General features: G+C 50.8%; 2 protein-coding genes across 5 annotated transcripts; both read left to right on the top strand.

Moving 5' to 3' along the window:
- Positions 1–2,590: 2,590 nt before the first annotated feature.
- On the top strand, positions 2,591–8,411 carry Rabggta (Rab geranylgeranyltransferase subunit alpha). Of its 4 annotated transcripts, none has more exons than XM_076848186.2 (17): positions 2,591–2,652; positions 2,944–2,999; positions 3,165–3,275; positions 3,634–3,758; positions 3,948–4,135; positions 4,371–4,574; positions 4,902–4,985; positions 5,070–5,152; positions 5,245–5,346; positions 5,452–5,557; positions 5,648–5,699; positions 5,869–5,957; positions 6,095–6,183; positions 6,276–6,392; positions 7,067–7,180; positions 7,450–7,537; positions 8,186–8,411. In XM_076848186.2, exons 2-17 carry the CDS (start codon positions 2,997–2,999, stop codon positions 8,332–8,334), a joined length of 1,704 nt encoding a protein of 567 aa, XP_076704301.2. In that variant the 5' UTR covers positions 2,591–2,652; positions 2,944–2,996; the 3' UTR covers positions 8,335–8,411. The 4 variants fall into 4 exon arrangements, with proteins under 4 accessions (XP_076704301.2, XP_076704300.2, XP_076704302.2 ...); XM_076848185.2 differs by having other exon boundaries at positions 2,610–2,798; XM_076848183.2 differs by having other exon boundaries at positions 2,621–2,652; positions 2,876–2,999.
- Positions 8,412–11,839: 3,428 nt separating this feature from the next.
- Positions 11,840–25,256, top strand: Tgm1 (transglutaminase 1). Its single transcript, XM_076848181.2, has 14 exons — positions 11,840–12,149; positions 12,281–12,469; positions 13,440–13,688; positions 14,062–14,180; positions 14,296–14,403; positions 14,857–15,031; positions 15,441–15,579; positions 15,705–15,808; positions 18,130–18,218; positions 18,724–18,877; positions 18,974–19,255; positions 19,400–19,560; positions 19,960–20,096; positions 25,031–25,256. Exons 1-14 carry the CDS (start codon positions 11,840–11,842, stop codon positions 25,254–25,256), a joined length of 2,442 nt encoding a protein of 813 aa, XP_076704296.2.
- The last annotated feature ends 238 nt before the right edge of the window (positions 25,257–25,494 follow it).

Here is a 25,494-nt window from a genome sequence, read left to right as displayed (position 1 = left end):
ACACTTGAAAGTCTATCGAATCTGACTGGGGTATTTCAAATTTCCTGTGGTCACTCTTGTTTTAAATCTTAAAGATGAACAATAGTTAGCTTGACAAGGGAAGGGCACAGAAGAAGAGGAGTCAAGAAGAGGAAACCCCATGGCATAGTGGCCTCTGCCTGTAATCCCAGAGACTTGGGAGGCTGAGGCCAGAGGATCACAACTTTGAGGCCAGACTCACCAACTTAGAAAGACCCTATCTCAAAATAAGAATTAAAAGGGCTGGGGTGTAGCTCAGTGGTAGAGCACCCCAGGTTCCATCTCCAATACCTGGACAAGGAGTAATGACAGGGAAGAAGAGGAAACAGATTAACATATTTGGGCAACTGCAAAAGGTTCTATAAGCTAAGATGAAGGATTTTAATGGGAACAGCTGTAACCTAATTAGTCCATAATAGTTTGAATGGACTGAGAGGTAACTGTAGGCAGGTGAGGCATGGCTGGAGGAGTTGGATCAGTGGGGATGTGCCCTGGAAGGGTGCATCTTTTCTAAGGTCCCTCCCCTCCCTTTGCTTCCTGGCCCTTCCATGAGCAGTTGAGCAGCTCTCCTCCTCTGGGCCTTTCCCCCATGATGCACTGCCTCATCTTGGGCCCTGAGCAATGGAGTCAACCATCTATGGACTGAGACCTCTGAAACCATGCAACCCAAATAAAGTACCTTCTCTAAGTTGTTCTTGTCAGGTATAGTCAGGTTTAGTCAGGAATGCAAAAGCTGATTAAATCAGTTGGACATGGGGTCAGGGGCTAAACGCCAAAATGCCGGATATGCTGAAAGATTCAAATTCTGTCCTGAACCAGCAGCTCAGGAGGCTGAGGCAGGAGGACTGTGTGAGTTCAGAGCTAGCATCAGCAATTTAGTGAGGCCCTAAGCAACTCAGTGAGACTCTGTCTCTAAATAAAATATTAAAAAGGAGCCAGGCATGGTGGCAAATGCCTGTAATCCCAGCAGCTCAGGAGGCTGACCCAGGAGGATGGTGAGTTCAAAGCCAGCCTCAGCAAAAGCAAGGCACTAAGCAACTCAGTGAGACCCTGTCTCTAAATAAAATACAAAATTGGGCTGGGGATGTAGCTCAGTGGTCAACTGCCCCTAAGCTCAATCCCCAGTACCTAAATAAATAAATAAATAAAATTCTGTCCTAGAAACTGTCAAGAGCCACTGAGGGCTAGGCAGAAATGTGACACTGAATCTCCATTTTAAAAAGAATGTTCAAGGGGCTGGGGATGTGGCTCAAGCAGTAGCACGCTCGCCTGGCATGCGTGAGGTCCGGGTTTGATCCTCAGCACCACATACAAACAAAGATGTTGTGTCTGCCAAAAACTAAAAAATATTTTTAAAAATTCTCTTAAAAAAAAAAAGAATGTTCAAGCAGCACAAAGGATGAACTGATGATAGAGGGTACAGGGCAGAGATGGTAAATGACAAAAAGACTCAACTGTTCTAGTGGCAGCAGGAATGGAGAAAGTAAGTATTCAAGAGAGATTAAGAAATGGGGAGGGGGGAGGATTGTGGCTCAGTGGTAGAGCACTTGCCTAGCATGTGTGAGGCACTGGGTTGGATGCCCCGCACAACATAAAAGTAAACAAATAAAATAAAGGTATTGTGTCCATCTACAACAACAACAACAACAAAATATATATATATATATATATATATATATATATATATATATATATATATATTTAAAAAAAAAAAGAAATGGGGGAGGGAATAGTATTATTGTCTACCATAGGAAACATGAAGCCAATATCCTGACAGGATACATGGGGAACAATGATACCTTTTGACTTCTAGAGTTTGAGATACCTCTGCGGCACCCAGGTGATATCCAATAGGCTTTCGAATATGTATGTATACATATACATGAATACATTTATTATTAAGGTTCATAAGACATCTGGGCTGGAGATAAAAATTGGGGTGTCATCACCTTACAGGTAGTAATTAAAACCATGAAAGTTGATGAAGTCACCCAGAGAAAGTGTAGGGTCAGAAGATCTGTGGGCCAAAGACAGAGCTCTGGGGAACTCTAACTTTATCCCTCGTTGAACAAGACTTGGATGTGTTAACCCTGGAACAATGTGTGCAATGAAAAACACTGAGAACCCAGATATCGCCAAGATTTCAAAAAAACTGAACTGATGAAAAGAAAGAGGCAAAAGTAAAGAAGCAGGAAAGGAGCATCAGGCATAAAGAAGGCAGTGAGTGGTGTCAGTCAGAGGTCAGGGAAGATATGGGCAGGAAACTCCATCTGTTAGATTTGACAGTTGGGAGGTGGCCGGTGTAGCCACAGTAATTACGGTCAGTGGAGTTGTAAGGGTGTGGGTTTCCGGTTGTTGGAGAAACCTCTTCAACTAGACTTAAGTTTGAGTCGCTAACTGGAATAGCCTTCCCAACACACTTGACACGTATGCTGTGGCCGCGCGTGCGCACTCTTACACACTAAGGCCCTCAGAGGAGCCTCACGATCTGGCCTTCTCCACCACGGGCCCCCACCCGGTCCTGTAGAGGGCGCTGCGCCTTAGTGAGCTGCGGAGTGACGCCGCTCTAGCCACCGTACTGGCTCGGTGGCCAGCGCCGCAGCTCCGGGTCCCCAGCGTCTCCTCCCAACATAGGTGGGTCCGCCCGCAGCGGGCGGGGGTGCCTGGGAGCCGTGGGGCAGGCGTGCAGTCGTCCCTAGTGCTCAGGTGCCACGACTTGGGCTGCGGCCCGGGTGGATCGGGCTGTGGAAAGGGCTGCGCGGGTGGAGATCCCAGTCCTGGTGAGCTCCTCCTGGTCGCACAGTGCTTGCTCAGGTCCTTTACCACCCTGAGGGTCTCCGCCCAATCCCGCGTGCAGCTTCCGGCGGACACCTGAGGGCGGAGCTATTGGGGGCGGGGACCCGTGATTGACACCTCTCTCCCCAGACTTCGGTGCTACCCCTGGACCCCTCCCCTGCCCTGAACGCTGAGCCGGCACCATGGTGAGAACCCTGAGCCCAGCCCCTCACCTCTTCAGGCCCACGCCCTCGTCCCGTGTGACTCTGCTTCCTTTGCCCCATAGGAACTTTGGACTCTCCATTAGGGGGTTCTATTGGGTCGGCCCCTGCAAGGCAACCTGCATTCTTCCAACCTTCCCTTCCCTGTAGCACGGGCGCCTGAAGGTGAAGACGTCAGAAGAGCAGGCGGAGGCCAAAAGGCTAGAGAGGGAGCAAAAGCTGAAACTCTACCAGTCAGCCACCCAAGCTGTCTTCCAGAAGGTGGGGTTCTCAGAGATGGCTCCGACTCCAGGAGGCCCCTTAGCATTCACAGAGGCCAAGAGCTGGGCTTTAGAGCCCAACTGCCTGGATCCAAATCTAGGTTCTATCACTTACAGTGTGACCTTGGGCAAGTTTGCTGAATCTCTTTGGGCCTCAATTTACTCATCTGTAAAGTGGAGCTAATAATTGCACCCACTGCACAAGAATAGTTGTGTAGATTAAATGAGAGAATACCTGCAAAGCTTTTTGCATAGTACCTGTTGTATAGTGTGGGATTTACAGAATATTTTGTAGTTTCAAGTTATATCATTTAGCCCTGTGTTTGGAGAACCTCTGACCCTGAAACATGTCTTCTCAGCGCCAGGCTGGAGAACTAGATGAGTCAGTACTGGAACTGACAAGCCAGATTCTGGGAGCCAATCCTGACTTTGCTACCCTCTGGAATTGTCGACGAGAGGTGTTCGAGCAGCTGGAGACCCAGAAGTATGTCAGGGCTCAAAGTCCCATGAAGATTTCCCTAACCCTGACCTTTTCCTGCCTGGGTCAGGGGTTGGAGGAGGAGTGGGGCAGTGGTGTGTTTAGAGATGGGGGAAGGGAGTGGAAGCAGAAAGTGAGGGTTAAGCTGAGATTGGGTGTTAGAGGGCCCTGATTTTCCTTTCCCTCTGTATGTAGGTCCCCTGAGGAGTTGGCTGCTCTGGTGAAGGCAGAACTGGGCTTCCTGGAGAGCTGCCTACGTGTGAACCCTAAGTCCTATGGCACCTGGCACCACCGCTGCTGGCTGCTAGGCCGCCTGCCTGAGCCCAACTGGGCCCGGGAACTGGAATTATGTGCCCGCTTTCTTGAAGTCGATGAACGGAACTGTAAGTGCAAAAGATTCTGTTCCCACAACCCTCACATCCTGGTATTGGAGCCTTAGTAAGGCCCATGGTGGAGTGGGAATTTGCTGGTGGTAAAAAAGGTGATGGAGTCAAATGCATCCTCTGTGGAATCCATCAAGGTGTTTCTAGGGGTCTCTGAGGAAACTCTGGAGGTACCAGTGAGATAACTACTCTTTACCCTGCTCCTGAGATATGCTGTCACTACCATCCCCTCTAGTTCACTGCTGGGATTATCGGCGGTTTGTGGCTGCACAGGCAGCTGTGCCCCCTGCAGAGGAGCTAGCCTTCACTGACAGCCTCATCACCCGAAACTTCTCCAACTACTCCTCCTGGCATTACCGCTCTTGCCTCTTGCCCCAGCTGCACCCCCAGCCAGACTCTGGCCCACAGGGGCGCCTCCCTGAAGATGTGCTGCTCAAAGGTAAGCAAGGCCAGGGGATTCTGGCAAGTATTCTGCAGTGCTACCCTTCCAGCCCTGATGCCTGCCTGGCCCTATTCCTGTACCTCAGTAAACTTGGGTGATTGAGGACCTACTTCATGCCTGTCTTTGGAGATGCATAACACTTAGTCCCTGGCTGTAAGGAGCTCAGGTGTCCAATGGGGAAAATGAAACTGACATGTGAAGCCCAATGGATGGCCAAGGCATATATGAGACAGGACTGGAGATGTTTCAAGATATGTGTGGGTTGGTGCTGTGGCCAGGAGCCCACCAGCATACTCACAGCTCCATGCCTCCCTGGCCTCACAGAGCTGGAGCTGGTGCAGAATGCCTTCTTCACTGACCCCAATGACCAGAGTGCTTGGTTCTATCACCGCTGGCTTCTGGGCCGAGGTGAGCAATGGGGGAAGAGACTGAGTGTTTGGGTTTGGAAGGAATGGAATAAGATTATGGAGACCTGAAGCTGTCTCTCCCCAGCTGACCCCCAGGATGCGCTGCACTGCCTGCATGTGAGCCGAGATGAGGCCTGCCTGACTGTGTCCTTCTCTCGGCCCCTCCTAGTGAGTCTTGTGACTTTTGCTGGAGAATATCGAGGGATTATGAACCTGGTGCTGTTGGGGCTGATGGGTCTTTTTTTTGTCCCTTGTGCCAGGTAGGCTCCAGTACAGAGACCTTGCTACTCATGGTTGATGAGTCACCCCTGATTGTGGAGTGGAGGACCCCAGATGGCAGGAACCGACCCAGCCACGTCTGGGTATCCCAGGATTGGTGGGGAAGAAATGAGGACTTGGGAGACAGCTGGGTGGGATAATCTGAAAAGTGGCAAGGCTAGGGCATTTCCTTGACCCAATGCTCCCAGCTCTGTGACCTGCCCACTGCCTCCCTCAATGACCAGTTGCCCCAACATACATTTCGTGTCATTTGGACAGCAGGCGATGCTCAGAAGGAGTGTGTGCTTTTAAAAGGTAACACAACCTGCACCCCTGCCCCTTTCAGCAGTCCTCACCCCTCTCCCCCTCTCATGGGTATCTTCTGCTAACTCCCCTTTCCCTCAGGCCGCCAAGAGGGCTGGTGCCGGGACTCAGCCACTGATGAGCAACTGTTTAGGTGATGACCTGAAAGCACACAGATAGGATAGGGGTTCTGGGCTCTGGGCATCAGGCTGTTGGGGGCAAAAGTCTTGGGCCTGGGGGAGATGTTCTCAGACTGAATGCTGGGGATGACCCGTATCCTAGGACTTTGGGTATCATCCCTTTCCCACCCTGCCCACCCTCAGGTGTGAGCTGTCAGTGGAGAAGTCCACAGTGCTACAGTCTGAGCTCAAATCCTGTAAGGAGCTGCAGGAGCTGGAGCCTGAGAATAAATGTGAGGCACATTCCCTGAGAGTCTGTTCCCCAGAACCCATCTAAGGAAGCCCCCTGGGGAAAGCAGGAATGGTCTCAAGAGGATGGGAACAGAGGAGGATCCAGAGGAACTCCTCCATTTCTCTGACCTTTCCTCAGGGTGCCTGCTTACCATCATTCTGCTGATGCGGGCACTGGACCCCCTCTTGTATGAGAAGGAGACACTGCAGTACTTCCAAACCCTCAAGGCAAGTTGGGCCTGGGGGAACTGGCCAGGGGAAGACCAGTAGGCAGGAGGAAAGCAGCTGACTTACTTACCTGCCTGCTGCATTCCCACCAGGCTGTAGACCCTATGCGAGCAGCCTACCTGGACGACCTGCGCAGCAAATTCTTGCTAGAGAACAGTGTGCTCAAGATGGAGTATGCTGATGTGCGCGTGCTACACCTGGCTCACAAGGTATGTGCTGCTGTGTGTGCCCTCTGCTAGGCCCCTGCCCACTGGCCTCACCATATTCTGGATATATCTTCCCTACCCAGATTGAATCCATCATCCTTCTAGCCTTTTCCTTGAGTCCATGCTTTCTGTCACTTGGCCTATTTTCTTCATGCCTCCCAGTTTCAAATCCTGAGTTACCAGGGCCTCGTGCTGCTCCTTCTACCAGACTGGTCATATCATTCTGCCTCCAGAGTGACCCTTGACCCACCCCTGCTATGTATCCCGTGCTTCTCACCCTGAAGCAGACCCTAGAACATAAAAGTTCAAATAGTTTCTAGAGGTTTCTAGGCTCCACTTTCCCTTTTCTAGTCCTTACCAGTCTTCCTATAACATCCCTGAAGCCTACCTCTCCTCTTGACAAGCCCCTCTTGCTGACTCAGCAGTCACCCTGGCACCCTCACTGTCCTCTGTCCCTTCCACACTTTAGTCTTCCTCTTCTATTCACTCCCACTGGTCACCCCACCCTTAGTACTCACTGTCTGTTGCATGTCCCACAGGCTTCAAGGCAACCTTCCCACATGCTATCATCCTCTCCTCAGCAACTTCCCCAGGGGCCTGTATAGGGCACAGAGGGCAAGAAGCTGAGGACCCTCCCCCCAGTCTTGCTGGGTATCTCATCCCCTTCACACTCCTAGGATCTGACAGTGCTCTGCCATCTGGAACAGCTGCTTTTGGTCACCCATCTTGACCTGTCACATAATCGTCTCCGAACCCTGCCCCCTGCCCTGGCTGCTCTGCGTTGCCTTGAGGTAACTTTTACTGTTCATTCATTCTTCCCTTGCTGTTCTGTGTGGTCCTTTTTCCATTCCTCCAACTCAGAAGTCTTCCTGTGCTACAGAGATGTCCAAGACCTCCCCGTCCCTACAGGTGACCAGTTGCCCTCCCCCAGTCTATCACCCAGCCTGACCTCATGAACCCTTCCATATACTGTAAGCTGATCACCCTGGGCTCTTGTATTGCTTGTGCAAGCCCCAGGCTGACAACTGCCCACTCAATTTTGTGCCTTCCTGCTCCCCAGGTGCTGCAGGCAAACGATAACGCCATAGAGTCCCTGGATGGCATTACCAACTTGCCCCGGCTGCAGGAACTTTTACTGTGCAACAACCGTATCCTTTTGGCTCCCTTGCTGACAGTGTAGAGTAAGGAGGACACTGTGGAGGGACAGACTGCAGACATAGACAGAGTACCATCCTGAGACAGGGCGGGAGACAGGGGCTCTGGCAGTGTGAGCTGAGGGGAGATGATAGCCTGGGGTTGTCTGGAACTATCATTAACTTGCATCAGTGGAGTTTTGCAGAGGGTAAGTGACTTCCTCAAACCAGAGTTCACAAACGGGCAACCTGAAGGTGGTTCCTGGGGACCACACAGTGTTATAAAACCAGGAAATTGCATATTTTTTAAAAAATCTCAGACTGACTCCTCTTTTAAAAATTGGAAGTTAGAGCAACCTTTGACCATATTTCCACTTGGCATCACTTGGCCATTGCTGAACAGTGAATGCCTCTTTGTATCAGGTTAGTTTTCTTCTTTGCCATAGTCTCCACCACTGCCCTGGAACCACCCCCAGCCAGCTTCATGTGCTTCCTGCCCAGCCACTGTGGGCAGGTGTTTGCAGCCCTGCCTTGAGCCTTACTCCCTCCATGGGACATTCCCATCAAAAAAGCTTCCAAGCAGCAGTCACCAGCTCTCAAGGGTGCCAAGTAGTAGACAGATCTGGGGAAACCTGCTGAACTTTCCTTGACTCTCTACCCAAGGCCTCCAGCAACCTGCAGCACTCCAGCCCCTTGCCTCCTGCCCCAGGCTTGTCCTTCTCAACTTGGAGGGCAACCCACTGTGTGAAGAGGGGGACGTCTCAGAGCACCTGGCCGAACTGCTGCCTTCAGTTAGCAGCATCCTTACCTAAGAGGCCCTGTCCTACACCTTTTCCCTTTAACTTATTGGGACTGAATAAAGAATGGAGAGGCCCCTTCAGGCTGCTGAGCTGCTGTCAGTGCCGCTTCTGTGTTACTACTATCATTACTACTGCCACATATTCTGGAAAAAGAAAAGGAAGAGACTTGGGGTGTGTCTGCTTTCATTTAATGATCTACACTGTTATTCCCTGTTACAGAGAAGCAAAACCAGTGTTGGGCACAGAAGACAGGTCTGGATTTAAGCTTATCTTCTGGTTTTGTAATTGGATTTGGGCCTAGGTTCCAGGTTGGGATAGGAACTGGGAAAACCACAAAACAACTCTAAGTCTCTCTAACTGGCTGGGCATGGTGGCACACACCTGTATTCCCAGTTGCTTGGGAGGCTGAGGCAGGAGGATCGTAGTTCAGAGTTAGTCTCAGCAACTTAGTGAGGCCTGAGAAACTTGGCAAGACTCTGTCTCTAATTAAAATATTTTTAAAGGGCTGGGGATGTGGCTCAGTGGTTAAGCACCCCTGAATTCAATCCCTGATACCAAGAGGGAAAAATGTCTCTCTAGCTGGAAGAGATCATAAGTTTCCCCCATGACACCTGCCCCTTTCAGATGCTCTCCTCTCTTCCCTGGCTCTCGTTCACCTCAACTGAGAAGTCTCCAGTGTTCCATGTTCCAGGAGGAGCAAATCAGAATTCCCTTTCTCCACCCTGTTGTAGCAATAGTATCGGTCCCCATGAACAGTGTCTCACAGTTGAAAAACCTTTAGAAATACTTGATCCCATTTGATCCTCACAAACTCTCAGGGGTGAGGGTGATTATACCCATTTGTACTAATGAGGAAACTGCTGTTAAGACTTGCCCAAAGATGCTGAGCTCTGAGGTGCTGGAGCCAAAGTCATCTACCAGCCTGTTTTTTTTCTATATCAATATTAAATGAAAAAAAGTACATGAAATGGTTGGGCAGTCTTGGCCTCAGCTCACTGAGATACTGAACTGAGTATCTGTTTCTAGGTTTTCTCTCTTCCTATCCCCTACACCTTGTCCAGACTTAAAACCCTGAGACACCAAGCCTCCAGGAAGGAGGAGATGGGGAGTGGCTCAGGGTTAGGGCACCCAGTCAAACCTGGCTGGGTAGAGAAAGAGAAAGATTGATTGAAACAAGGGAGAGTGTGACGAAGGCATTTTCCTGGTTCTCTGGGATCTGCCTGGGCCCACATGTGCTCACACACATCAAGCCATACAGGGCCTCACCCCTTCCTGTACCATAAGTGGTATTCAGACAGCCCCACGATGAAGCCCTTTGGCTGACCTGCCTCACACTGCCTGGAATTTTGATTTCCACCAGTGTATGTGCTGAGAGTTAGAAGGTGCCACAGACACTTGCCAGGTGCTGGGGCTTGCCGTTGGACAAAAAAGTCGGTGTGGGGCTCCCCTCCCGCTGGAGTCTCTGTCCCCAGTTCTCCCTTCCTGGTACATTAGCACACTCTCCTCAAGTCTGTTTCCTTGTCTTTTTTGGCAACCCTGTTTTCATTGTCTTCTGTTCAGTGGCTCATAGACAGAGCTGGAACCCAGTGGGTTGAAGAGAAGGGACTCCTAGCTGCTGAGCATGAGAGTAGGACCCAAGGAAAGCCTCCCTGAAGATGCCTAGTGCCTCTGCCTTGAGGTTGTCTCCCTGGCATCTCAGGTGTTTCTCTCAGAGCCAGGGGTGGAGCTAGGAAGCACACAGGTAGGTGCCTGGAGCCGGTTGGTCTGGATTCCCAGGAAGAATTCCAGGATGAAGAAGAGGAAGAATTTTCAACTCCAGCTGACCAGACACTCCTCCCAGGAGAAAAAGGAATATTGTAGCCTGGGGAGGGGGCCTCAGTTTCCACCCAGGCCTGAATGTAAAGGCCTAATCCTCCAGGCTGAGAGGAGAAAATAAGAGATTGTTCCTACTCTGACCCCCAACCCCAGTCCCAAACGGGAGACACAAGATGCTGAAAGGCAGCTCACTCATGCTGGGAACTGTGGAGCAGCTGGAGGAAGGAGAGACATGGGGGGTGGCGGTCAGAAGATCTGGTAAAGCAGGCAGGTCAGGGGCTGGCTGGTGGAGCCAGTCTGAGGGCCTGGCTGTTGATGTCACCAGTCTGCAGCCCAGGATGCTGGAACCTCCCTAGGCAGAATGAATTCCAGGACCAGACCCATGGGCCAGTTTCACAGGCTGAGCCTGGCCTAGGCTGCAAAAGAGTTTGGCAGCAGGGGTCTGCAGGAGTAGAGGTAGGCATCCTCAGCTTGGGACCATGAGGTCAGCCAGACATGGTAGAAGGGTCTCCCTGCCCCACCACTCTTTACGCACCCTGTCTGGCAAGAACAAGCCTGTTGTGGGGTCCCTCACACCGATAGTCCCACCAAAGTCTTACCTTTTCATTCCAGTCTTGGTCCTGACATACCCGGACCCCGCCCCCTCGCTAGCGTCGTCCCGGTTCCTAGAAAGGGGAAAGGGGTGTGGCCGGTACCCATTTTCCGCCCCTACCTCCCTGAGACAGCCCCCAGAGGCCAAGCCTCTTCCCCCCACCCCTCCCCAGGGATGGAGCAACCACTCTTCCCCTTCTTCCTAGCAGCTCGGCCCCGCCCTCCCTCCCCTCATAAACCACTTACCCCGCCTGCCCCACACCTTCTATTCGCGCGGCGGCGTCCAGCCCGTGCGCCCGTGCCATCAGTCCCGACCTGTTCCCGCCCGGGTCCTGGGACTCAATACTGCCGTCGCCAACATCGCTGCCAGGTGAGGGCCTCCGACAGTCATCGTGGTGCTGAGCCTCAGCAGTCTGCGCTTTCTGGGGGCCACACGCGCACAGGTCCAGCCCCAGAAAGGAGGAGTGTTGGCCAGCGGGTACCTGTCCGCTGGGCTGGAGAAGCAGTTTTCGCTGGACCAGCGCCGGCTCCCGGCAACTCCTGTACCCTGGCCCTCCCGGCAGCCCCATGTAGGGTTTGCCCCAACTTCAGGAATGCCAAGGACCCCAGGGGGCATGCCACCCGCCGGTCTTATGGGGAGCTTTCTGCAAAGAAATGGGTTCTAGAGGCTGTCAGCGTCGTGGACCTCTAGACTGAGAAGCCAGCAGGTGGAGGGACCAGGCCCAGGGACACTGAGGTGCACTGGTCTGTGGGGATGCGTCTTGAGGCTATGACAGGTGTTCATTCAAGGAACTGTGTCCATTTCCTCAGATGGGCCCTTGAGTGGGTTTTCCCGTTGGGCATCCGTCTTTTGGATGTGGTTTGGTGGATGTGAACAAGGAGATGGGGAAGGCTTTTCTCTGCATTATGGGAAGTTTTCTTGGGGTGTCTGAATGGAGTTTTGGGGGAGGGTCTCAGACGGGTCTAGGGGAATTTCTGGGTCAAATCAAATTGTTTCAGTCCTCTGGTTGGGATGACTGAATCAACTCACTGGAGATGGGTTTCTGAGTGGACTAGCTAGGTACAGCTCTGAGTGGGTGATCAGAGCCTCCCCTGCCTCTTCTTCACAGGCATGATGGATGGTCCTCGCTCAGACGTGGGCCGTTGGGGCGGGAACCCCTTGCAACCCCCTACCACACCTTCTCCAGAGCCAGAGCCAGAGCCAGACAGACGCTCTAGAGGAGGAAGAGCTCGGTCCTTCTGGGCTCGCTGCTGTGGCTGCTGCTCACGCAGGAATAGGGCAGATGATGACTGGGGGCCTGAGCCCTCTGGCTCCAGAAGTCGAGGGTCTGGCTCCAGAAGTCGAGGGTCTAGCTCTCGAGACCGAAGACCTGACTCCCGCGGCAGTGGTATAAACGCAGCTGGAGATGGCACCATCCGAGGTGAGGCCAGCTGTTCATCTTGGCTGAGAGCTGAAAGGCCTTAATGGGACCTGAGACTCATCACTAGGGGCATAAGGGAGTTCTGGTTTCCTTGTGGGGGGCTTCACTGACCCAGATATGTGGCCTTGCAGAGGGCATGCTGGTGGTGACTGGTGTGGATTTGCTGAGCTCACGCTCAGACCAGAACCGCAGAGAGCATCACACAGATGAGTATGAGTATGATGAACTGATTGTGCGCCGTGGGCAGCCTTTCCATGTGGTCCTTTTCCTGAACCGGAGCTATGAGTCCTCTGATCGCATTGCCCTTGAGCTGCTCATTGGTGAGTGTGGCCTGGATGGAAGGGCGAAGGCCCTAGATTTGTTGGAGGAGAGGCTGGTATCGGATCAGAGAGATCTTTAGGCTCCTGCCTATCACCCCTCACCCCTGCCAGATAAGGCATATGCAAATGTCTAGGTGATGTATTCATGACTTCTTGGGGAGGGTCTTGGTGTTTTAAGTTTTCCCAAGTTTTCTCTCCTCAGGCCTCCAGGGTATCTGTTTCACAATACTTCCTTTCTGGAGTCAGCCTCAGTGTGCCCTCCTTTCTGGGTCTGCTCTTTCTACAGAGTGTGGTTGGTTCTCCCCCCCCCCCCCCCCACACACACACTGTATCTATCTGTATCTCTCAATCTCTCTGTCCAACCCTGACTCTCTCTGTATATCTCTGTCCCATGACCCAGGGCAAGTGCCTCTCTCACCGCGTTGCTTGGTGACCGTTGACTGCCCAGGCTAGTGATTATGCAGCTACCGGGGGCGGGCGACTCTTTTTACCCTTTGATTAGAGCCCAACCTTGCCCACCCAGCCTCTAATTTCCCAGATACCCCTACCACCTCCACCAGGGATGCCCTGGGCTCTGGGAGCTGCAGCTCTGGGGAGCAGGTAGGGCTGGCCTTTGGTATGTGGACTGCCCTTTCCTACAGGATAGGGGGATTTGCATCAGCCAGTGTGGCTCTGCTCCTCCAGCCCAGGCACTGGGATTGTCAGGCAGGAAGAGGGTAACAATAGCCCTGTCTCCCCTCCCTATCTCTGAGTTCAATGTCAGGGGAACAGGTTTGGGATGTTGGACTGGGGCTCTGCCCTAACTCGCAGGCAATCATCGGGCGGACACAGCTACTCTGAGGGAGATTGTCACAGAATGACCCAACTCAGGGACACTCATATACACACACTGGCTCATAGACATTTTGGGTGGGGCTGGGAGAAGTCTAAGCAAGGCCTTACCAGCTAATTGCTAATTTTCCCATTCTAGGTAACAACCCCGAGGTTGGCAAGGGTACCCACGTGATCATCCCAGTAGGCAAGGGGGGCAGTGGGGGCTGGAAGGCCCAGGTGATGAAGGCCAGTGGGCAGAATCTGAATCTTCGAGTTCACACCTCCCCCAATGCCATCATCGGCAAGTTTCAATTCACTGTCCGCACACGCTCAGAGGCTGGGGAATTCCAGTTACCCTTTGACCCCCACAACGAGATCTACATCCTCTTCAATCCCTGGTGCCCAGGTAAGACAGCTGGGGATAGAAGCAGAGGTCGGCAGGAGGGAAAGGCAGGCCAGGCCTTCCTTTTCTAGGATCTGAGTGGGTGCCTGGGTACTTGGCCACAGGAAAAGTCAGCCTCTCATTGTCCTGTGGAGGGGAATTAGTCCCACTATAGAAACATGACCTGTCTTACCTCTACTGAGGAAGACCCTGGCTAGGACCAACCTTCTCCTACCATCTGTGTTGTGGTCCTTCTGTCCTTCCTGAGAGCAGTTCTGTCAGGCTAGAGTTATCCTCTGTTCTTCTATGGTCACAAGTTCTGCAGACCTGGCCAAGGGGCAGGTAGGGCCCAGAGAGAGAGTATAGGGAATAAAGTATGTGTTTTCTGGGGACACAGAGGACATTGTATATGTGGACCATGAGGACTGGCGGCAGGAGTATGTGCTTAATGAGTCTGGGAGAATTTACTATGGAACTGAAGCACAGATCGGTGAGCGGACCTGGAACTATGGTCAGGTATGACTGGTTAGGGTCACCTGCAATGAGGGGAGGCAGGTGGAGAAGGTTCCTGGCCCAGAGTCAGAATGCCTCCAGAGTGATCTGTAGCCAACTCTGCCCTCCCTCCTACCAGTTTGACCATGGGGTGCTGGATGCCTGCCTGTACATCCTGGACCGGCGGGGAATGCCATATGGAGGTCGAGGGGATCCAGTCAGTGTCTCCCGGGTCATCTCTGCCATGGTGAGCACCCTCATATCTCTCAGTCTTACACTGTGTCTTCCTGCTGCCTCCTCTGCACCCTGCCCAGGGTCCTACCCTTGCTGGATTCCTTCAGTATCCTCAGGAATGTCCCTGCCTTTGCAAAGGGTATTTATTGCAGGAAGGGGGTCTCACTCTTCTTCTCTCCCTTGCTTGCTCCCACTACACCCTTCCTTGGCTCCTGTCCCAACTCCTGTGTAATGTAGAGCCAAACCCACAACTTGGCACACCCAGGATTCACATTCCTGTGTCAGAACAGGGATAGGAGGGGGTATAGATAGTTCAGGGAAGGGATAGGTGGGGCTCAGGCTAATGTCTAGGTCTTGAGGCATTTAGGGGTGAGGGGTGGTTGCAGGGTCAGGGGCTGGGCTGGGGACCCAGCCAGGTCCTGAGCACCTCCCCCAACTCAGCCCCACCCCATCTTGTCTTGGGCAGGTGAACTCCCTGGATGACAATGGAGTCCTGATTGGGAACTGGTCTGGCGATTACTCTCAAGGCACCAACCCTTCAGCGTGGGTGGGCAGCGTGGAGATCCTGCTTAGCTACCTACGCACTGGCTATTCTGTCCCCTATGGCCAGTGCTGGGTCTTTGCTGGTGTGACCACCACAGGTAGTGAAGGGATCAGGACAGAAGTGACTTGGTCCTACAAGGAGGAGGGAGGGAAGCTAGTCTCCATCTTCATCTAGCCCAACCCAGTCATGGCTACTACAGCATAGGGTGCAGGCAAAGGTAGATGATAAGCTGCCTTAATTATCATTAATTATGTGAACAACAGAGAGAGGCCTGAGAGAGAGGAAAAAGAAGCAATACGCAGGGCTTGAGCCAGGCAGGTGCCCTGGCTTTCACTAACCCCGAGTGCTCTATAGCCCAAAGGTTCCTGGGCCCTGTGACCCCTGACCATGGTGGTGAATTTTAGCTTGGCAACCTCAGTTGTCCTTTTCCCCCTGATATTGATGACCTGATGCCTTACCTTCCCCCCTACCCTCTGCCCCGAATCTCAACCCTGGTTCCTCCACAGTATTGCGATGCCTGGGTCTAGCTACCCGCACTGTTACCAACTTCAACTCTGCACATGACACAGACACGTCCCTCACTATGGACATCTACTTTGATGAGAACATGAAGCCACTTGAGCATCTGAACCATGATTCTGTTTGGTGAGGCTGGGGCTGGGGCTTGACCTCCTATATCTGCTGAGGCTGAGATGTGGAGGGGCAGGCAAGGCCTGGAGCTGGGAGCCCTGCATTGGAGTCTCAGACCCAGCCCTTCCTCCACTACCCAGGAATTTCCATGTGTGGAATGACTGCTGGATGAAGAGGCCAGATCTACCCTCAGGATTTGATGGGTGGCAGGTTGTCGATGCCACACCCCAGGAGACCAGCAGTGGTAAGGCAGGCCTTCCCTGGCTCTCAGACCCCATCCTGGTTCCCTCCCTCCCACTCCATCTGGGTGACAAACTCTAAGTGTCAGTCTGGGACTCAGCCTGAGAACCAAGATCTTCAGCCTCAAAGTTCTTTAAATGGGTTTATCAACTGCATCGCCATGCAACTGTTGGTTTATTTTCACCTTTTTATGTAATTATTTATAATGGCTAGTTTTATTTATAATGGCCTAGTTTTATTTATAATGTCTAATTTTATTTATTTATAATGACTAATATACTCAGATGGCTCAAAAGCCAAAAGATTCAAGAGTTGTCAGTGTGAGGTTTCCCTCCCCAGGCAAGTCCACTATTCTTGCTTGCTTTTCTCACTTACATATCTGGGAGATAGTTAAAAGACCCTTTTATATATAATTTAAATATATATACACACACATACATATATAAATATATATTTTATACAAACATATGAACTGAAATATATAAATATATTTATGTGCATATAAATATATATATATATATATATTTATATATATATTTTTTAAATTCTCTATTGGATCTTTATTTTATTTATTTATTTTTATGTGGTGCTGAGGAGTGAACCTAGTGCCTCACATGTGCTAGGCAAGTGCTCCACCACTGAACCACAACCCCAGCCCCAGCTGGAGTGGCTGAAACAATGTCCACTGTCTATATAAAAATATATATTTTTGAAAATTTCCATGATGATTCTGAAGATCATCTAGGTTTAGGATTCACTCCAAGCCCTGTGAGACATGTGGGAAACTGGCCCACAGAGGTGAAGAACTTTGTCTGGGGCACAGGACACTAGCTTACCAGGAGAGCACATGCAGTCCCCTACTCACTCTCATTGACACATACTCTCACTTTCTCCAAGTTCCTCTCTGTTTGCTCCATTATTCAGTATAAGCTTTATGTACAGGATGAACAAATAAGATTCAGATAGATTCAAAGAAAGCAGCCCCTATAACCCAGTCCTAAGATATAGCCTGGGATCATATAACCTATCAGCCTTTCCTCTGCAAAAATGAGACCTATTGCACAAACAGATCCCTACTCGCTTCCAACCTTGGAATTCCAGCCCTGGAAACCTGGTCTGCCCCTCCAGTTTCTTCCTTCCAGACTCTCCCTTGCCTGGGTCAGATAGCCTTTGCCTGGCCTATCTTCTTTCTCTGGTCCCCTCCAAGATCCCTCCCTCTCAATCATCTATGAAAATGGTACAATGTTTAGCAATACAGTGGTGCCCACGATGCTGGAGCCAGAACTCAGGCACTGGCAAACCTGAGTTCTGGCCCTGCTCTGAGAAGTGGTGGGGACTCTGGGGCCAGCCAGGCCAGGGCTTGATTCCTCCTTGATCACTTCTCAGATAAGTGATCTTGGGCAGGTGAGTGAGAATCTTGCATCTTTGGGCTTCCATGTTTCTGTGTATAATATGGGGATAATGTATATCATAGAGGGTAGCTGGGAGGATTCGGTGAGAAATAATGAATCTAAGAGGACTAGCAGCATACCTAGAACATTTGAACACAGTAGCCACTCAATAAATTATTAGCTCCTTCCAGCTGTCTTATGAGATCCTGGCATCTACTTTACCTTGCTGAGCCTGTTTCCCCATCTGTAAAAGGAGGCCACAGTGTTAGGTGTTGTTAAGATTATTTCCTGTTAGATGCCCTCACTTCCTGTTGGCCTTCTCCTACTGGGCCTCCTGCTGCCAACCCACATCCTCTAGGAAACCCTCTTAAGTATGATAAAGACAGACTCTTTTTTTCCCCCACATGTTCCCCCACTACACCACTTTCCAGTAAAGAGCACAGAGTGGACTGCAGAGCTGAGATGTTGTTCTGGATCTTTCTGGAATGGCGATGGTGGTGTCATCACTTTCCCAGCAGAGTCACCATGGCTCTGGATGGATCCTGATGGAGGATAGGGAGATTGCCCTGTCCTCTGGGCATCACAGATAGTGGGCATTGTTTCAGCCAGCCCAGAGAGGGTGCTGATGACCTGGCTGTGAAGGCAGTCTGTCCACAGGCTTGCCCCCAACCTCCATCTTCCCACAGAGCAGCCTGGGCTGAGGAATGCTGACTGGCTGCTGTCTTCTTTGTTGTCCCTCCCTTGGTTAGACTGGGTGTTCACTGGCCCTGAGTATTTGGTGAGGATTTTTGGCCCCTTCCAGAGGCTACCAGCTGGGGGTACTGGACTTTGCTGGGTGGGGGGCAAAGGAATTGTGTTGTGGCCTCTGCCCAGGGTCTGAGGGTCCCTCTTGGCTTCCTTGGATCCCTCACTTCTGTCCTATCTGATTCCCTAGGCATCTTCTGCTGTGGCCCCTGTTCTGTGGAGTCCATCAAAAATGGCTTAGTCTACATGAAGTACGACACACCCTTCATTTTTGCTGAGGTGAGAGTGAGGTTCCAGGTGCCTCCTCAGGTAGTCCAGAGGGATCAGAGCATTGGCTTCAGTCCTGGATTCTCTGGTCCTGACTTTGCCGCTGACTGACTAGCTATGTGACCTTGGGCAAGTCACTCATTCTAGAGTCTTAGTTTCCTCAGCTGTAAAAAGGACATAATAATGGCTACCTTACTTCCTGTGCTCAGGATCAAAAGAGATAATGAGTATGAAACTGCTTCCTAAGTTGTAAAGCCAGTGAACAAGTGCAAGGGATTACTGTTATTAAAGTCCAAATGTACTGCATGGAGCCTCCCAGGCCAGCTTCTTCCCTACTCTCTAGCCTTGTCTGGCTCAGCTTGGAAAGTCTCCCAGTTGGGCCCTCCCAGGAAGCTTCCACTTTTCAGACTTAACCCTGCCCTGCAGCCCCTGGAACTGATAGAAGGCACTTGGGGTCAGGCCTCCCCTCAGACATTCTGGCTCACTCAGTCCTGCTCATGCTCTCACTCTGCAACAGGTGAACAGTGACAAGGTATACTGGCAGCGGCAGGATGATGGCAGCTTTAAGATTGTGTATGTGGAAGAAAAAGCCATTGGCACACTCATTGTCACAAAGGCCATCGGCTCCAACATGCGGGAGGACATCACCCACATCTATAAGCACCCAGAAGGTACCATTCCCCACAGACAGCTCCATGCCGAGTGTTCTACTGAGCGCTCACCACCCAGGCCAAAGCTGCATCTCACCCTTGACCCTTAACCCCCAGGATCAGAAGCAGAGCGGAAGGCAGTGGAGACAGCGGCTGCCCATGGCAGCAAACCCAATGTATATGCCACCCGGGACTCTGCTGAGGATGTGGCCATGCAGGTGGAAGCACAGGACGCAGTGATGGGGCAGGACCTGACAGTCTCCGTGGTGCTGACCAATCGTGGCAGTAGCCGCCGCACTGTGAAGCTGCACCTCTACCTCTCTGTCACCTTCTACACTGGTGTCACCGGGTCTACCTTCAAGGAGTCCAAGAAGGAAGTAGCACTGGCACCAGGAGCCTGTAAGTGTTCCTTACCCAGCCCTGCCCCCTAGATAGCCAAACACCAGGGGCTGTAGACATGGAGACCCAGAGCAAGGGGGTACACCTCTGGGAAGGCCACATCTGGAGAGACACGCCTTAGTGACCCGTGCATACTCTCCCCAGCGGAACGTGTGACCATGCCTGTGGCCTACAAGGAATACCGGCCCCACCTTGTGGACCAAGGGGCCATGCTGCTCAATGTCTCTGGCCATGTCAAGGAGAGTGGGCAGGTCCTGGCCAAGCAGCACACCTTCCGTTTGCGTACCCCAGACCTCTCCCTCACAGTGAGTACAGTTTGTGGGGGCATGAGGTGTGATCCGGGAGTGGTGGCATGGGGTTAAAGGAAACTGAAGGAGAAGAGGGGAGAGTGCTGAGCCAGGAACAGGCTGGCCTAATGAGTCTGTCTAGGAGAAGAATGTTAAGGACCAGCTCTGGTCTCCTGGGCCTCCCTCAGTTTCCTTGTCTATAAAAGGGGAACTCATATCTCTGATTCTGTGGTAGCCTTGGCTGTAGAGTGGGTTGGAAGTTTCCTCTCTGACTTTTGGGGAGCCTTCTCTCGGGACAGAAACATAGGACTTATGGGGAAGTTTTGATTCTAAGGGTCTTTTCACTGGGATGTAGCATATAGACTCTGTGTGTTTGGTCAGGGTCTCTGATAAGATATGGGCCTCTGTTTTTCTCAGTTACTGGGAGCAGCGGTAGTTGGTCAGGAGTGTGAAGTACAGATTGTCTTCAAGAACCCACTGCCTGTCACCCTCACCAATGTTGTCTTCCGGCTAGAGGGCTCTGGGTTACAGAGACCCAAGGTCCTCAATGTTGGGTAAGTCTGACCTCTCCTCCTGCCCCCTGCTGCTGCCCTCCATTTTCCCAGGTTACCCTGAGCCCCAGCTTTGCTTCTTCTCACTATCGGAACCCCACAAAGTCCCCTGGGGCCAGCCAGTAATCCCTCCCAACTCCAGTTTAGTCCAGTCCAACCAGTGCTTAAGGAGATCTGCTGGGTGCTTTGTGCAGTACTCCAGGGCCCTGACCAGCTCATCAGGGAGCTAAAACTCCACGTGGGAATCATTAGTAAGCCATGGCTAACATCTGCCCAGCACTGAAAAGTTGGCCAGACACTTGCAGGGATATTATCTTATTTGTAGATCAGGAAAGCTCTTTAAAGTAAATTAGAGGATTGTCACATGACTACAAGCAAAGCTGCGGAAACCTAAAGACTTGGGTTCAAGTCAGCTCCATTACTTCTGACTAGATAACCATGGGCAGGTGATAGCTCTTCTAAGCCTCAGTATTCTTGCCTATCAAGTGGGGCTGCCAGTAGCACTTCATCCTTGGGTTGTTTAGTCTCACATGTGCACAAACTTACTGCTCTGCATCTAGTCATTTCTATTTTTTGCCATCTTCATCCCTGCTTTATAGACAGGGACACTAGTGGCCATGGCTCACAAGGGACAGACTCTGCTCTCTCCTTTGGAGCATATACCACCCCAAGCTCTTGAGCTTGCTGCCTGGTTTGTGCCATAAGAGTGGAGTAGCAGCTCCAAGGGATAGAGCCGCATGCCTCAGGCCCTCACCCAGGCTGAGACTGATCCTGACTGCATGAGGCTCTGGGCCTAGGGAGGGTACACACAGTACTTGGGTTCTTTGACTTCTGTGTTTATCATCTCTGACACAGACACATGCTGCCCTGCCCCTCCCCAGGAAAAGCACAGAGGGAAAGCAGAGAAGGCCAGAAACTGATCTTTTAGACTGGCTTTCTGGCGACAGGGACAAGCGTTCCCCTCTTTAGAAAGAGGGTTCCTGAGTGCTGTGAGAGGGCCTGGAGTAAAGCAGTCCTGTCCACTCTGCCCACCTTTTCCCCTGCTTTCTTCCCCTGCTTTCACCATCAGGCCAACAACAGGAAGGTTGCTACCCTGATCTTTGTCTCAGCCAGGCTCCTGGGAATGCCGTGATACATCAAAAAATAGTGTTGTCCTCTTGCCACCCTACCAGGGTTCCTAGCAGCTCAGTGAAGCTTGACACCTGCCTTGCTAGTCTTCCCTGAGACATCTCTCACCCAGACTCACACAGTGATGGAGGGAGTCTCCCCCTGTCCTGAGGCTCCCCAGAGATAGATATCCCTCAGCAGCCCTACCAGACTTTTGACCCATGCCTGCAAGTAAGGAAAGCACCATTCTGCAGAGTATCAGGAGACCTAGCCCCTGTCCCCAGCTACAGGGCTTGTGTGCATCTCCCCACCATTTGAGGGCCATCATAGTTAGATGATGGCTTCTCAATGCAGGTCCTCCAAGGATTTTCTGTGGCTCCTTGGTTGCTGTGAATCCAGAACAGGGCCTCTAGGACTTTTGAGAGCCTTTAGGGGAACATCCCTGAGCTGTTGGTTCAGATACATTAGATTCCATGACAGGTGTTATTTTACCTCTCATTTGCACATCAAAGGCTGTGGTATGGAACCCCATTATACCAGAAGGCATGCCGCCCAGAATGGTGACTGGCCACTTAATAAACATTCCAGGACTTCCTCCTCCAGTTGACTGTTGTCACCATCAAAACAGTCACAGGGAGGCTGGAAGTCTGTTCCAAGCCCTTCTTGGGGATTTCCCCCAGAGTCTGAATCACAGTCTCTAGCACATCCTTAAGAGTGGCCAATTTGGGGGCTGGAATTATAGCTCAGTAGCACAGCACTTGCCTAGCACTTGTGAGGCACTGGATTTTATCCTCAGCACCACATAAAAATAAATAAAGGAATTGTGTCCATATACAACTTAAAAAACATTAAAAAAAAAAAAAAGAGTGGCCAATTTCCCTTCTTGGGGAGTAGATTGGACTTTCGGGAAAAGCCTGAAGTCATTTAGAGACTAATAAGGTAAACAAACAAGGGGGTAAAGATGCCCTTTCATTCCAAAATGAAGCACTTAGAAAAGGAGGGGCAGGCTGACTGCATGTGTGCATGCGCACATGTGTGTATTTTATTTATTTATTTTTTAAATATTTTATTTTTTAGTTGTAGTTGGACACAATACATTTATTTTATTTATTTTTATGTGGTGCGGAGGATCGAACCCAGGGCCTTGCTCTGCGGAGGATTGAACCCAGGGCCTTGCTAGGCAAGTGCTCTACCACTGAGCCACAGCCCCAGTCCCCCCACCCCATGTGTGTGTTTCAAATGGCTCTAAACAAAAGTCGAAGAAAAGTTTTTAAAAGTGTTTCAAACCCTGGCAACATGGTTGGCTGGGTACACACTGAAGGACAGCCCTCTCCAAAATCTCCTTCTAGTGCCCTTGTTTGGGAGTCAGTCTCATTAGGTCTCATTACCCACATGCAGTTACGAGCACATTCCAGCTTTAGCATCTGGCTTGTACTCAGCTTAAACTCAAAAACAGGGGTGTGGCAGAGGCCTCACCTGACACCAAGACTGGGGCAGGGAGGAACTTTGACTTTCCCAGAGGAAGCTGGAAGGCAGCTTCTTTTGGAAATAATGCTAGTAAGTGGAATGTAAAAGTTAATTTCTGAAATATTGCAATTCAACTATAGTTAAACAGACTTTTTTTAAGAAAAAAAAATTTTTGAGACAGAGTCTCACTATGTTGCCCAGGCTGGTCTGGGACTCGTGGGCTCAACTCATTCTCCTGCCTCAGCCTCCCAAGTAGCTGTGACTATAGGTGCCACAGTTAGACTTTGAAGGCTGTTTTGAGCTTAATTTATCTTTAAATTCCTATCAATGGAGAAGTGAGCAAAAAATTAAAAACACAAATTTATACACAGTCAAAACATAACCTATCTGTTGATTTATAGATTGTTAGGCTTCCTATTATTATATTGTATTATAATATACACTCTTGTTTTCCTCCTTCATGGAGCTCAGAGGCACCTTCAAAGCCATTGATTCCATCACCTCATTTTACATTCACTTCCACTTTATGGGCTAGAAAGTGAAGATCAGAGAAATGAAGTAATTTATCATAAACCACATAGCTAATTAGTAGTAGAAGGGTAGACCAGCCCAGGGAAACCTCTCAGAAGCAGGCTCCAAGCAAAAAGCTTTGCCCTATGGAGAGCTTGTCTCTGGGGTTAGGGATGTTGCCTTATTCCCTTAGGGATGATGATGACTGCACAGGGTCTGACTCCAAAGAGGGAGCACAAGATAGGCTTGTGTTAAAAGGGGGTCAGAAATAAGGGTTTAGACAGCGGCAGGCAGGAGCAGATGCCATATATATGCAGTCATGTTCAGTGCATAAAATGCAAAATGTAAATTGCTGGAGGAGCTCAGAGAAGGGTGAAGTTCTCTTTCCTAGCAGCTGGAAGTACTCAGGAGCCTCAGTGAAGAGGTGGTATGAGCTGAGCCTTGGAGGAAGAACAGGGGTGGGGAGCCAGTGCTAAGAGCTCATGCCACACAAGGCAAATGCTGCAGAGCAGGACAGTGAAGGTGAGCTGGGAAGGGGAAGGTTCAGTGACACCAGTGCACAAGAGCAATGTTGCGAGATGGTGTGGCTGTGCAGGTAAGAGGGAATGAATCAGAGAGAAGCTGTGTGTCAGGTTGGGGAGCTGGGATCTCATTCTTTAAGGAAGCCAAGTCCTTGAAGGACTTAGTATACCTCTGGTTGGCAGCACAGAATGGAAAAGCAATATGGGAGACAGGAGGGCAGTGAAATTGGTGAATCATGAAGATTGGTGAAATCATGACTCCCAGAGAGGTAGCCTGATAATAGATTTTCAGAGGTCCATGAAGAAGGGAAGACATTGTAGTGTGTATGTGTGTGTGCATGCACATACCTCCTCACATATAACACAGACTCACAAACATGGTGGTGCATGTCAGATTAAAAATGCCAACTGTCTCTCCTTGGGTAGGCTTTTCCTTTTGTTCTAAGACAACATTTTTCTAATGGGCGCTTTCTTCTTTGGAAAGATGATTGAAAGATGAGAATAATTAATTCTCTTCTTTTCCCCCAGTACTGGGGATTGAACCCAGGGCCTGTGCATGCTAGGTAAACACTCCACTACTGAGCTAAATTCCAACTCTTTTTTTTTTTTTTAAGAGAGAGAGAATTTTAATATTTATTTTTTAGTTTTCGGTAGACACAATATCTTTGTTTGTATGTGGTGCTGAGGATCAAACCCGGGCCACATGCATGCCTGGTGAGTGCGCTACCGCTTGAGCCACATCCCCAGCCCTCCAACTCTTTTTGTTTTGATATAGTCTCAAAATAGTAGCCCAGGCTAGCCTTCAACTTGCCATTGTTTTGCTTCAACCTCATAAGAAGCTGGGATTACAGGCCTATACCACCACACCCAGCAATTAATTTTCTTTAATACTTTTCTGGCAAAACAAAAGCACTTGGCAATACTGTGTTGGGCTCCAAAATCTCATTTTGAAGTGTTTTTTTTTTTGGTCTTTGAAACCCTAGTGAGATGGGAATGGTCTGGTTAGGGCAGGAGCCATGGGGATGGACAAGAGGGGGCTGTGAGCTGTCTCTGGGGTGGCATCACAGTCTTTGTCCAGGTGGATGTGGGAGCAGGCAGGGAGGAGTCCCCAATGATGGGGAGATCTTTAGTTCAGGCAGCTGGGCGTGAGGCTGCTGATCTGGCTATGTGGAGGCGGTCTTGGGGCTCAGTCTTTGCCCTGGTTGTGGGTGTGGAGATTCCATCTGAACCCAGAAATGCCTGAGTGGCTCCACCTGTTGCTCTTTCCTTACTGACTGCCCTTCCATTCTTCCCTGAGTTACTCTAGGCCTATGACCTTGTCTCTGCCCACAGGGACATCGGGGGCAATGAGACAGTGACACTGCGCCAGACGTTTGTGCCCGTGCGACCAGGCCCCCGCCAGCTCATTGCCAGTTTGGACAGCCCACAGCTCTCCCAGGTGCATGGTGTCATACAGGTGGATGTGGCCCCAGCCTCTGGAGGCATGAATTTCTCAGATGCTGGAGGTGACAGTCGCTCAGGAGAGACCATTCCTATGGCATCTCGAGGTGGAGCTTAGCCCTGGACCAGGAACAATGGGACTGGAGTCAGATGAGCAAGGACACTGCCCAAGATGGGGACTCACCACAGAATAGCTCCCCAGGAGCTCAGGTGGGAAGGCTGGGGCACTTGGGGAGAGAGCCAATCTTCACCTGCATTGGGTAGCACAGATGATAATAAACTTTTTTAATGAAGCTGCTGTTCTGTCCATCTGTGAGTCCATGCCAGGTCAAGGTGTGTGGGGCCACAATATGTGT

The sequence above is a fragment of the Callospermophilus lateralis genome, chromosome 3 (genome assembly GCF_048772815.1).
Source record: "Callospermophilus lateralis isolate mCalLat2 chromosome 3, mCalLat2.hap1, whole genome shotgun sequence".
NCBI lineage: Eukaryota > Metazoa > Chordata > Mammalia > Rodentia > Sciuridae > Callospermophilus > Callospermophilus lateralis.
The sequence above is the reverse complement of the archived record's forward strand: the minus strand, read 5'-3'. Positions and strand labels throughout refer to the sequence as shown.